Raw genomic sequence first — 12,435 nt, forward strand, 5'->3', positions numbered from 1 at the left:
GTATCGTTCCAATTTTAGTATATGTGCTGCCGAAGCAAGCACAAACTATCACCCTGGCGAAGCCCTATGTATGGGCCAAAACCTGGTCAATACGTCACAGGGAAGCCTCCGCAACTACACTCCCAAATTAGCCTTTCAACAGACATCAGAGACCCTCCTTAAACGAAGAAATGACTTGTCACAGAACAACGACAATGTTTAGCTGAATCCTTTATCGTCACCAGTTGCAGACGGTCAAATATTATGAGTTCATTACGGTCAACGTAGACCAGTCGGCAAAGGGGAAAAGTATGGCGCTGGTTTGATCCTCGCGCCACCAGGATTGGTCGTTCTAGATCTGAAAACCTTTTCCTAACACCCATTGGTGCTTCGGAAACAAAAGGATTCTCTTCCGCATTCTTCCGTCACGGTTCCCCTCCCCCACTACCATGGGCGGATCTACAGGAGGGGGGCAAGGGGGGGGGCAGCTGCCCCCCACTCTAGAGCCTGTAGACCAGGGGTCGGCAACAGGCGGCCCGCGGGCCAATTGTGGTCCGCCAGCAATTTTATTTGGCCCGTCAAAATATTTCCAATGATATATTTTTTATAACGTTTTTTTCCCCGTCGACTTTTATTTTGAAACCGGAAACTGGGTATGGTGTCATTAGATGTTGTCGACTTCATGCAGCGCCGGCGTCGCCTGCAGCCCGGTTGACTTGAAGTAACCAATGGCATTCTCAGCTTCAAGGCAGCCGGCTGTCGGCGCTGCCGTCGCTGCATGAAGTCGAATACACTTATTGACTTTTCTGAAGTATTTTTTCGCCATGTCATCGCTACCATATGATCGCTACACCTCACGGCTGACAGATCGCCTGAGGTGAAAGCACAGTTATGGTTAGTAATCATGGGCAGCGCTCTCTATGGCAGCGCTAGGAAGGGGCTAGCAGGTGCTTCAGCACCCCCAAGAAAGACCAAAGCACCCCGATAGCACCCCCCACGACATTGCTTATTAATTTATAGTTTCAGGCCCGGAATGGCCATCGGGAGAATAGGGAGAATTCACGGTGGGCCGCTTTGCCCGCTTATAAATTGGGCCAGAAGATCGCCTGCTTTCTCTTTGTTTTTTTCACACACCGAATAACAGGATATGCCTTAAGTTTGTTAAGTTACTGTGTGACTGAAAAGTAAGCTAATAGGCTACATTATGTTTTAATCTAATTAAGCGCATGATCAGACCGTGCATTAAAAAGTGCAGTTCAGTTGTCGCGCATGTTTCTCAAACACAAACCATAATTTATTGTTGTGGAGGGAGTTAGCTAGATTAAGCTGAAGCGAAAAAAATAAAATGGAAGGGATAAGATCCCAGGAGGAACTGAAAAAGCCAGGTAAAAAATTAAATTTTTGCTCGCATTAATGTGAAGTTCCGATTTCACCTCACATTAAAACCTTGACTAGGTCCTAGTAATCCTATTCTCACTTGATGACAGTATTTATGTGCACCAACGATGACGACCCACCACGTTGGGATGACAGTGACGACCATGTTGATACAGTTCGTTAACAGACCACCAATGGGCTCATGCACATGGTTTATTATCGTTAGCTATTTGTAGTAGACATACCCATTCTCCATGTAGGCCTAGTTGTTGCGAGTGCACGTATCGCAAGGGCACCTATCGCAGCGTCTAAATAGGCAGTAACCCAGACTCTGGCCCGCCGTCTAGTGGCGAGGAAAAATACTGGCCCGTGGCCCAAGTTACTTGCCGACCCCTGCTGTAGACTCTGCTGCTGTGCGGTGGCACTGCGGCCGCAGCCCGGCAAAGACGGGAGCAACTGAGCTGTCCCCGAGCCTCTGAAGTTGAAGTCAGTTTCCCCGGGTGAAGTTTAAACGCGTTCAACTTGCACTAAATTCATTACCAATGTAAATTTATGCTACAGTCGATTCAGCATCAGCAAAAACAGCTAGTCTATTACCTTAGCCAAAAGTCAAGTCGCTTCATTTGCAAGAGCACTCAGTCCTTTGATTAGTTTTGATTAGAGTCAAGTCAACAACAGCTCAGTATATAATATAAACTCTTGTTTGCACCCATAGGCCTAACGTTTACTGATGGCCGCTGTTTTGCCGACCTCGCGTTACAACACACAATAATACAGTGCCAGTTGGGAGATCGATCATTCATATAATCAAGCAGCCCTATAAAATCCACTTACTCTCACGTGTTTGTGAAATGTTAGCTGCATGCAAGGCATAACAACTGTCACCTTAAGCTTTCCTAAAAAGGATGGGTGATCGGGTCATTTGTGGACTGTGATGATACTTTTTTTTATTTTTTTATTAGGCTATAATAAGTAGGCCTGTGAGTATTGTCTGCGGTTTTATACTTGTAGTCCACTGCATCTTGGACACAAACATTGTACTTTGAATTTTCATCAAGCTTTTTATGCTTTGACTTTTTAACCCTTTCACACGTACGTTCTAAATTGTTTGACTGGTCCCCCAGGGTGAGTTTTTAATGCGCGTGATTTTGGATCAATTTTAACGTTCCAGAAATTAATTATGACGCATTAATGTCGAATTGCTGTACAATTTAAGCATTTCTCTATTCGCATTTTGAGTTGAACCTGTTGGACCCCGTAGCTTTGACCAGGCAACAACCCATTGGTTGTTTAGAATATTACGACCACCCCCCACCCCCCTCCTCCTTGATGCATTTCATCCGCCTCGTGGGACCATGTTTACCTTTCATGGCGACGTTTTTCTGGTAAGTGAAGTGTTTGTTCAACTGAAGTTACAACACATATTTTGCATGATATTGAGATGAAAGTATTAACTGTTGTACTTTACGAGGTGATGTGTTTGCTAAACTAGCTAGCTCGTAATAGTGTAATTCAACTAGCTAGAGTGTAATTCAACTAACCTAGCTAACCTAGCTGTTACTAACTAGTGGCCATGTTACGTAGCGTTATTTAGTGTAGTCGGATTTTACCTTATACTAAATACTGCAGAAGTCTTCGGTCCAAATGGATTGCAATGCACGATTATTGTTGTCTGGCAGGCTTTCATCTAACGCTAGTAACTTATTTCATGAACATGGTTTACCCATATCGTACTGTATGCTAGCTGAGTAAATTGCACAGGCCTCTAAATCACAGGATACATGTACAAAAGACACAGTAGTTCAGTATTTGAAACAATTGTTTTTATTTTATATAATTAAAAACTGCTTTTCCAGAGGGAATCGAAAAACCAGTCAGCCAATTTGAGCCAATAAAGGCGAGACTGGAAAATTATTCCCTGACCCCTAGCTACAAGGCGATCAAGCAAGCTCCTGGAAAATCTTTAGGTTCTAGTTTGCCCACTCAACGGCGAAGGTGGAAATGTGTTATCTGAAACAGAAATAATAATTAGTGCATAGTAGGATAAAAAGAGAAAGTATAGCTTGAAGTCCATCTGATATATGTACATATAACCAATTGTTTGATTTTTTGGAAAGAACAATTAGTACACATTGAAACAACTGGATAGCTTGACGTTATCTGAAAAAAAAGAGAGTTTATTGTTTTGGCTCCAGACTAGGGCTCCGAGCAGGTTGACTCCTCTCTTGGTTTACTATGTCGTCCTTTGTTTTTTTGAACCATTCTTAGTCTGGCCCCTCACCTGAGACCACTTTGTCTTGGGAGACCCTACCAGGAGCACCAGGCTCCAGACAACACAGCCCCCAGGTTCATTAGGACACACAAACCTCTTCACCGCGATAAGGTGATGGTTCTAGAAGAGGTGGTTAGTTTTTTTGTGTTTTTTTGTGTTTTTTTATAACAGGAACTGGATATCTGAAAAAAAGGTTTTATAACAGGAACTGAACTGGATATCTGGGGAAAAAAAAAGTTTTTTTTTTTTTTTTTTTTTTAACACAAACTGGATATCTCGAAGAATATCTGAAACAGAAAATATATTTGTGTGTGTGTGTGTAGGGGGGGGGGGGGTTATAACAGGAACAGGATATCTGAAACAAATGGTTTTTTTTTGTTTTTTTTATAACCGGAACTACATATCTGAAACAGAGAAAGGGCAGTACAATAGAAACAATTGTTGAATATCATTATATATGTGTATATGTATAATGCAGGGAGTGTTGAAAATCTGCTACTTGTACCGTTGGCTTTTAAATCCCGCTCAACGCCAAGGCAGAAAGTCACATACAAACCTGCTGCTTGAACCGTTGGCTTTTAAATCCCGCTCAACGGCCAAGGTAGAACGGGAGATCTGTTGGCTTGATCAGTTGTTGTGGCATGACCCCTCACCAAGATGTCATGTGAACGTCCTGCTTGAACCGTTGGCTTTTAAATCCCGCTCAACGGCCAAGGTAGAACGATGGGTTTTTAATAATGTTTGAGTGTGTGATACTCCTCAAAACATGGGGCAGCACACAAGGCAACGTTGCATGCCACACACATGAACTTTGTCACTTTCCTCTCCTTTCTCCGACGCGAGGTAGAAGTGCACACCTTGCACTTCCTCCTGGTCCTGCTTCCTTGGGTAGCAGTCTGAGGGACCTCCGAGGGAAAGTGCCTGGCAGTCAACCGCAGAGGATTGTCTGATGTGGGACGGCCACCGGTGGATGGGCGTCGAGGTGTATGATGCACCTCGAGCAGCTGTTTCATCAAGTTCAGTCTGTATTCCTGGTAAGGGATGACTCTCCCTAATCAGAATGAAGTAAATGAGTAGGAATCAGTAATCACAGCAACTCAATTATTTTAAAAGCTTTGTAAGGAAATTATGTAATTTGAAATGTATTGTGCATTTCTCTCACCAGACTGTTGACGGTGGACGATGTGGCCATTGAGAACAGCAGTGTCTACCAAGTGAAAGAAGACTTTCTTATACCACTTGGTAGTCTTCCTGGCACATTCGACAAAGCTGTTCACCATGTCCGCCTTGTCCACAGCCCCCATCTTCTTGTTATAGTCAAGAACACAAGCTGGCTTGAGTTTCCTCTCCCCGGTGGCATGATCAATCCTTGCCGTGGCTGACATCACTGATGAATGAACAGTGGTGAGCATATGAACGTCACGTTTATCATGCCACTTAACGGCCAACTGACTGCCATTTTGTTTGAACTCCACTTCACCCTTCTTCATTTTAGGGCTGAAGGCTGGCATCCCCTTCCGATTTGCACGAACGGTCCCACAGGCCCCCGTTCCTCGGGAGAGGAGGTGCTGGAACAATGTTGGACTGCTGTACCAGTTGTCGATGTACAGGACGTGGCCCTTTTTTAGGTGGGGTGCAAGTAAGGTCATCACGACCGAGCCAGATATCCCAAGTCCTGGAAAGTGGGTGATGTCAGTGGTGGATCCCGTGTAAATGATCATGTCCTGCACGTAACCGGTCAACACATCACAAAGGACAAAGAATTTGACACCAAACCTATGCCTTTTTGATGGGATGTACTGCCGAAATGCCAGCCTACCCTTCCACTTCATTAGGGATTCATCGACACAGAGGTCTCTGTGTGGCACAAAAACCCTTTGGAATGAAGTGGTGAGAGCACTAAACACATTTCTGATCTTGTGCAGGGGATCATTTACGTTAGCGCTTGCACTGTCGACAAAGTGCAAGCAACGGAGGAGAAGCAGGAAACGGTCCTGGGAAAAAATTGTGGCGAAGAAGGGGGTCAGGAGGATGGGATCTGTGGTCCAGTAGTCTCGGAGGGACGACTTTCTCACAATTCCCATCAGGAGGACAGCGACCAAGAATGAGTACATCTCATTCACGGTTGTCCGCACCCATTTAGCAATCTTGCCTTTTACTCCGGACGGCATCATCTCCTGCTGCACTGAAGCATAGCGGTTTGTTTCCTCCACTATCTCCTCGACTAGTTCTTCTGTGAGGAACAGTTTGAAACACTGAGCCTCAGTGGGATCTTCGGGGGGGGTCTGCACCCCAGACAGTGTTTCATTAAACACAACTCTGGGTCCAGGGGGAGTGAAATCACTGGCGGCCCACCAGCTCGTGGAACTCACCTCCTCCACTTCATCCCCCATTTCCATTTCGCCTTCACTAGAGGGACCTTCGGCCTCTGGGTTTGCAAGGTCCTCTAGGTTTGGGGGCAGACCCTCACCATCACTGTCATCACTGCTACTTGCATCGGTGTTGTACTCCTCTTCTTCATCTGAATTAAAAAACATTTCTTGGATGTCGATGTCTGTGAGTTGCTTCCTTTTGCCCGAAAAATATGCCATTTCTGGAGTAATACTCTGGAAAAGTGAGTCTGCTAATTGACTAAATGCCGTTTGTTTGCTGTAAGTTTGCTGTCGGTGTTGTCCTTGTCGAGTACGAGTAGCAAGTGGCGGGTTGCGAGAGACACTGACAGCAACGTTACGTCATTTGTCATTGAATGGGGAAAGAATCTCAGCAGTGCTGAGGTATAAATATTTGATTTGCTTATGTTTTCACATATTTTTACATATAGGGGGCGTATCAGATATTCCGATTATCCAATATATTCAAATGAACCCAAAATTGCCTTTTATATGGAAGTTGTACAGATGACAACAAGTTAGCTTCCAAAAGCTATTGATTTGCCGGTGATGGGGGCAGCCATATTTGTTTACATTGCAATGCAGTATGGGTGGATCAGTAAGTGAAAATAAATTACTTGTAAAAAGTTAGTGTGGTCAAATACAACGTAATGTCTTTCTTTTCACCAGGTTATTGCTACGTACGGTGTATATACTGTTCCGATTTTCAAATATTCACATATAGTGATTTTAACGTGTTTATGATGTGTGCACATTAGTTATGTGGACAGAGATATGAGCTAATGTGGCTAATAGGGATCAGGTAGGCTGCTTTGTTTTCTCTTGCTTTGGTTAGCTCGTCATAGCGAGTGACCGGTGGGAGGGGTCAAATGTACAGTGGCATAGCATCTTGCCGCCTATCCCCCTTGAAATTTTGGAGGCGTGCCAACTTATTTACATATCTTTACCTTTATTTGCTGTCAATATCTATCAATTACTTTATTACTATTACAATGGATATCTGGATCGTTGGATCATCAATCGTCCACTGGCTGGAGCGCCACCTGACCGCCACCCGGTCTGCAAGGTTCACCCGAACCCTGGGGCTGGACTGCCAGGTCCACTGGATGGGCCGACGCGGGATGAGGTGGGAGCAGCTGGTGCCACTCCTTCGCCGGACGTCGGGACCAGCACCGGCCGTGATGGTTATCCATCTCGGGGGGAACAATCTCGGGTCGCAGTCGGGGTGTAGCCTTTTGCGCAGCATTAGGCGAGACCTCGACTGCATCCACTGGATGTTCCCCGACACCATGGTGCTGTTCTCCGATATCATCCAGCGGAGAGTGTACCGGAGCCAGGCGAGGGGCCGCAGTGCCTATGGCATTGAGAGGTCAAGGCGGTTCGTGAATGCCGGAGTGGCCGGCTTCATGCGCAGAGTTGGAGTCGCCAACAGCAACATCCGCCATGACCAGGACGTTTTTAGGAGGGACGGGGTTCATCTGAACCGTAGGGGGAACGAGCTGTTCCTCGAGAATGTCCTGGTCGGCCTGAGAACCGTCCTGTAAGCGTGTGGCTTACGAAACAACACAAAGGCTCTTTTCAGAGCCACCCAAATACCCAGTAAATGTGCAATTTTCATAATGTGATCAATCACCAATAGGCTATAAACCTGCACTGATGCGCAGCGCGAAACAGTAACGCGCACTCGATGTAGAAAGTTGTGGGATGTTGCTGTGGCTGTACCAGCAATATTAGTATTGATGCCGGTGGGACTTTTGTAGTAAGGGTCAGCCGGATGGTCCAGCGGAACGGCAGGTTGTGGGCACCACATGTCAGTGTTTCTGTGTTCACAGTCGCAGGAGTTTGCCTCGACTAGAACCAATGCCTTGAATTAAAACGTTGTAATGCCAAATTGATTCGTCTGTTTATAATCTGTTTTCATTTAGGTGTGCCATATTATTTGGGTGTGCCACACGTGTTATTCGGCAAGATTACCATCAGAATTTAAAAACACTTCAAGTTAAAGTATTTTATTGTCAGATGCACACAACAACACAAGGTCAGACTGGGCACCGAAATTCTTGGGACAAGACAAAGCTAAGCAACCTGGCATAACATATGTACTCAATGTGTCATCATTGTGGAAAAGTTATATTTCTCTGACTGGTGAATGTGAGCGCAAATCATATGAGCGGGAATCATGTGAGTGACGAGTCTGACGACAAATATTAGTAAAAAGTTACTGTACTGTGGTAAAATTAAACGTATATTCCTTTTTAAAACACGTTGTTGCAAATTAGGGAAGTAGTTGCTATTCCGTTATTCAAATATTAACATATTGTGGTTGTGGTATATGATTTTAGTGGTAATGGTAGTGTATAGGATGATAAGCTAATTGCTATTACCGATAACGTGGGCTGCCATGTTTATTGTTTTGATCAGTACTCAATGCATTGTGGGTGTCAAAGGGTCAACGAGATAACATACTCTTCTCACGAGAAAATACTGAGGCGTACGGGGTCAAGTGGTACATCATCAAGGGTCATATTTGTTGCCGGAAGATAAAAAAAAATCAAAGATGGCCTCTAGTAGCTCAAAACAAGACGAAAGACAAACTTTTGTCGGATGTTTTAGATGCATATTAGTGAACGTATATCTATTATTTCGATCTGTAGTTGGTTGTACAAAAGTAACATGTGTTGGAAGTGATAGCCAAGTCAAGGAAAACGGATAATTTTATGGTTTACCAGGTGACGTGAGTAAAGCGTGAGTTATTTTTGGTTAGCTATTAGCTAACATTAGCTAAACTAATTTGTTTGAACGTTTTCATATGGATAATAAAGGTAAACTTTCTCAAAATATACAGTGCATCAAGACGTATGTTTATAATATACACGTAGTCTAATTTTGAAGAGTTTATTGTTACGTAATAAGCCAAACTGGACATTCTAAGGACGCGTTCTAAACATACGGGTATGTCCGTACGCTCCAGGGACCAGCCAGGACTGGACATACCGGTATGTTCGTACGCTTCAAAGGGTTAAAAGATGCAATAATGACAAAAAGTGAGTCTTTGAGAACGGGTTTCTCGAGCCAGGTGAGCGAGGAGATTAGTTCGCTTGGCAGATAGAGCTGTGCTGACGGTCTTGACTCGTCCGGCACTCAAACAGTAGGTCGACGACGACTCTTCCCCTGCGCTACATGTCAAGGTGAAAGTCATCATAGCTTGCGTAGTATAGACCCAGCTCCCGACCCAACTTTGAGAATAGATTAACGGCAATGGGTTTTTTTTGTATCGGCGATTAAGAGTCTCACGTTAACGCCGATAACGGCCCACCACTAAGTCAAATCGATGTTTTTTCTTTAATGTTCTCAATCATATGTTGAGGTCCTAGAAAGGCACAGGGCACAGGCACAGGCCCAAAATGAGGAACGCTTCACGAATTTGCGTGTCATCCTTGCGCAGGGGCCATGCTAATCTTCTCTGTATCGTTCCAATTTTAGTATATGTGCTGCCGAAGCAAGCACAAACTATCACCCTGGCGAAGCCCTATGTATGGGCCAAAACCTGGTCAATACGTCACAGGGAAGCCTCCGCAACTACACTCCCAAATTAGCCTTTCAACAGACATCAGAGACCCTCCTTAAACGAAGAAATGACTTGTCACAGAACAACGACAATGTTTAGCTGAATCCTTTATCGTCACCAGTTGCAGACGGTCAAATATTATGAGTTCATTACGGTCAACGTAGACCAGTCGGCAAAGGGGAAAAGTATGGCGCTGGTTTGATCCTCGCGCCACCAGGATTGGTCGTTCTAGATCTGAAAACCTTTTCCTAACACCCATTGGTGCTTCGGAAACAAAAGGATTCTCTTCCGCATTCTTCCGTCACGGTTCCCCTCCCCCACTACCATGGGCGGATCTACAGGAGGGGGGCAAGGGGGGGGGCAGCTGCCCCCCACTCTAGAGCATGTAGACTCTGCTGCTGTGCGGTGGCACTGCGGCCGCAGCCCGGCAAAGACGGGAGCAACTGAGCTGTCCCCGAGCCTCTGAAGTTGAAGTCAGTTTCCCCGGGTGAAGTTTAAACACGCGTTCAACTTGCACTAAATTCATTACCAATGTAAATTTATGCTACAGTCGATTCAGCATCAGCAAAAACAGCTAGTCTATTACCTTAGCCAAAAGTCAAGTCGCTTCATTTGCAAGAGCACTCAGTCCTTTGATTAGTTTTGATTAGAGTCAAGTCAACAACAGCTCAGTATATAATATAAACTCTTGTTTGCACCCATAGGCCTAACGTTTACTGATGGCCGCTGGTTTGCCGACCTCGCGTTACAACACACAATAATACAGTGCCAGTTGGGAGATCGATCATTCATATAATCAAGCAGCCCTATAAAATCCACTTACTCTCACGTGTTTGTGAAATGTTAGCTGCATGCAAGGCATAACAACTGTCGCCTTAAGCTTTCCTAAAAAGGATGGGTGATCGGGTCATTTGTGGACTGTGATGATACTTTTTTTAATTTTTTTATTAGGCTATAATAAGTAGGCCTGTGAGTATTGTCTGCGGTTTTATACTTGTAGTCCACTGCATCTTGGACACAAACATTGTACTTTGAATTTTCATCAAGCTTTTTATGCTTTGACTTTTTAAAAGATGCAATAACGACAAAAAGTGAGTCTTTGAGAACGGGTTTCTCAAGCCAGGTGAGCGAGGAGATTAGTTCGCTTGGCAGATAGAGCTGTGCTGACGGTCTTGACTCGTCCGGCACTCAAACAGTAGGTCGACGACGACTCTTCCCCTGCGCTACATGTCAAGGTGAAAGTCATCATAGCTTGCGTAGTATAGACCCAGCTCCCGACCCAACTTTGAGAATAGATTAACGGCAATGGGTTTTTTTTGTATCGGCGATTAAGAGTCTCACGTTAACGCCGATAACGGCCCACCACTAAGTCAAATCGATGTTTTTTCTTTAATGTTCTCAATCATATGTTGAGGTCCTAGAAAGGCACAGGGCACAGGCACAGGCCCAAAATGAGGAACGCTTCACGAATTTGCGTGTCATCCTTGCGCAGGGGCCATGCTAATCTTCTCTGTATCGTTCCAATTTTAGTATATGTGCTGCCGAAGCAAGCACAAACTATCACCCTGGCGAAGCCCTATGTATGGGCCAAAACCTGGTCAATACGTCACAGGGAAGCCTCCGCAACTACACTCCCAAATTAGCCTTTCAACAGACATCAGAGACCCTCCTTAAACGAAGAAATGACTTGTCACAGAACAACGACAATGTTTAGCTGAATCCTTTATCGTCACCAGTTGCAGACGGTCAAATATTATGAGTTCATTACGGTCAACGTAGACCAGTCGGCAAAGGGGAAAAGTATGGCGCTGGTTTGATCCTCGCGCCACCAGGATTGGTCGTTCTAGATCTGAAAACCTTTTCCTAACACCCATTGGTGCTTCGGAAACAAAAGGATTCTCTTCCGCATTCTTCCGTCACGGTTCCCCTCCCCCACTACACAGCAGAGAGCAGGCAGAGCTTTGTCCTCCCCCACTCCACATCATAGACAGCAGAGAACAGGCTGCCCTCTGTCCCTTCACCCCTCCCTCCACACCCTTAATGAATGACTGAAGTGTTTGAGAAGAATGAGCTTGTTTTTCTGCATGTACTCAGAATCAGAAAGGGTTTTATAAGCAAACATAATAAAACTAAACATATAGGAATTTTAAATTTAAATATATGGTGTAACTATACTGAGGATACATAAACTACCAATACTAAGTGGAATACAATGAAAGAGTGATATAGAAGAGTCAGCTGCTGAGTTTTACTATCCAGATGATGCTGAAAAGATTTGTCATCAAAAGTGAGGATGAAGACTAGACTCCTTGAATCACTTGTAACACCTAACAACCATTTAGATGCAGTGTAAATTTAAGCCCTAAATGACACCAATTATCTATTTGACACAAGCGAGACTATGGATGTGACGTGATTTAAAGCAGTTTAATTGCCTTATTTCCTGTAGTAACGTAGTGGGTGGTGTAATTGTGGGTGGTGGTGTAATTGTGGGTGGTGTAGTAGTAGTTGGGGTAGTAAGCGATGTATTAGTGGGTGGTGTAGTAGTGGGAGTTGGGGTGGTAGGTGATTTATTAGTGGCTGGTGTAGTAGTAGTTGGGGTGGTAGGTGATGTAGTAGTGGATGGTGTAGTAGTAGTACTTGGGATGGTAAGTGATGTATTAGTGGGTGGTGTAGTGGTGGAGGTGTAGGTGTGGTAGTGGTGTAGGTGTAGTGGTGGTGGTGATGTAGTGGTGGTGGTGATGTAGTGGTGGTGGAGGTGTAGGTGTGGTGGTGGTAGTAGTCATAGTAGTAGGTGGTTAAGTTGTGGATGGTTGGTGTAGTAGTAGGTGTAGTTGTGGGTGTTGTAG

The 12,435-nt window shown here is 44.7% G+C and overlaps 1 protein-coding gene and 3 non-coding genes across 4 annotated transcripts in view; all 4 read right to left on the reverse strand.

Annotated features, from left to right (window-relative positions):
- The window catches only part of LOC124475082, a 107-nt gene extending 65 nt beyond the window's left edge, over positions 1-42 (reverse strand). The window contains exon 1 of the small nuclear RNA XR_006956882.1: positions 1-42. This exon is cut by the window's left edge and continues 65 nt beyond it. This is a non-coding gene — a small nuclear RNA (U6 spliceosomal RNA).
- Positions 43-4,192: 4,150 nt separating this feature from the next.
- On the reverse strand, positions 4,193-5,091 carry LOC124474984 (piggyBac transposable element-derived protein 4-like). The gene is made up of 2 exons (XM_047031467.1): positions 4,791-5,091; positions 4,193-4,679 (listed from the first exon to the last, which is right to left on the reverse strand). The coding sequence occupies exons 1-2, from the start codon at positions 5,038-5,040 to the stop codon at positions 4,360-4,362; spliced, it is 570 nt and encodes a 189-aa protein (XP_046887423.1). The 5' UTR covers positions 5,041-5,091; the 3' UTR covers positions 4,193-4,359.
- Positions 5,092-9,418: 4,327 nt separating this feature from the next.
- Positions 9,419-9,525, reverse strand: LOC124475083. Its single transcript, XR_006956883.1, has one exon. It is a non-coding gene; the product is annotated as a U6 spliceosomal RNA (small nuclear RNA).
- A 1,508-nt stretch (positions 9,526-11,033) lies between these two features.
- Positions 11,034-11,140, reverse strand: LOC124475084. The gene has a single exon (XR_006956884.1). It is a non-coding gene; the product is annotated as a U6 spliceosomal RNA (small nuclear RNA).
- Positions 11,141-12,435: the final 1,295 nt, after the last annotated feature.

The sequence above is a fragment of the Hypomesus transpacificus genome, chromosome 12, assembly GCF_021917145.1.
Source record: "Hypomesus transpacificus isolate Combined female chromosome 12, fHypTra1, whole genome shotgun sequence".
In the NCBI taxonomy this organism is placed as follows: domain Eukaryota; kingdom Metazoa; phylum Chordata; class Actinopteri; order Osmeriformes; family Osmeridae; genus Hypomesus; species Hypomesus transpacificus.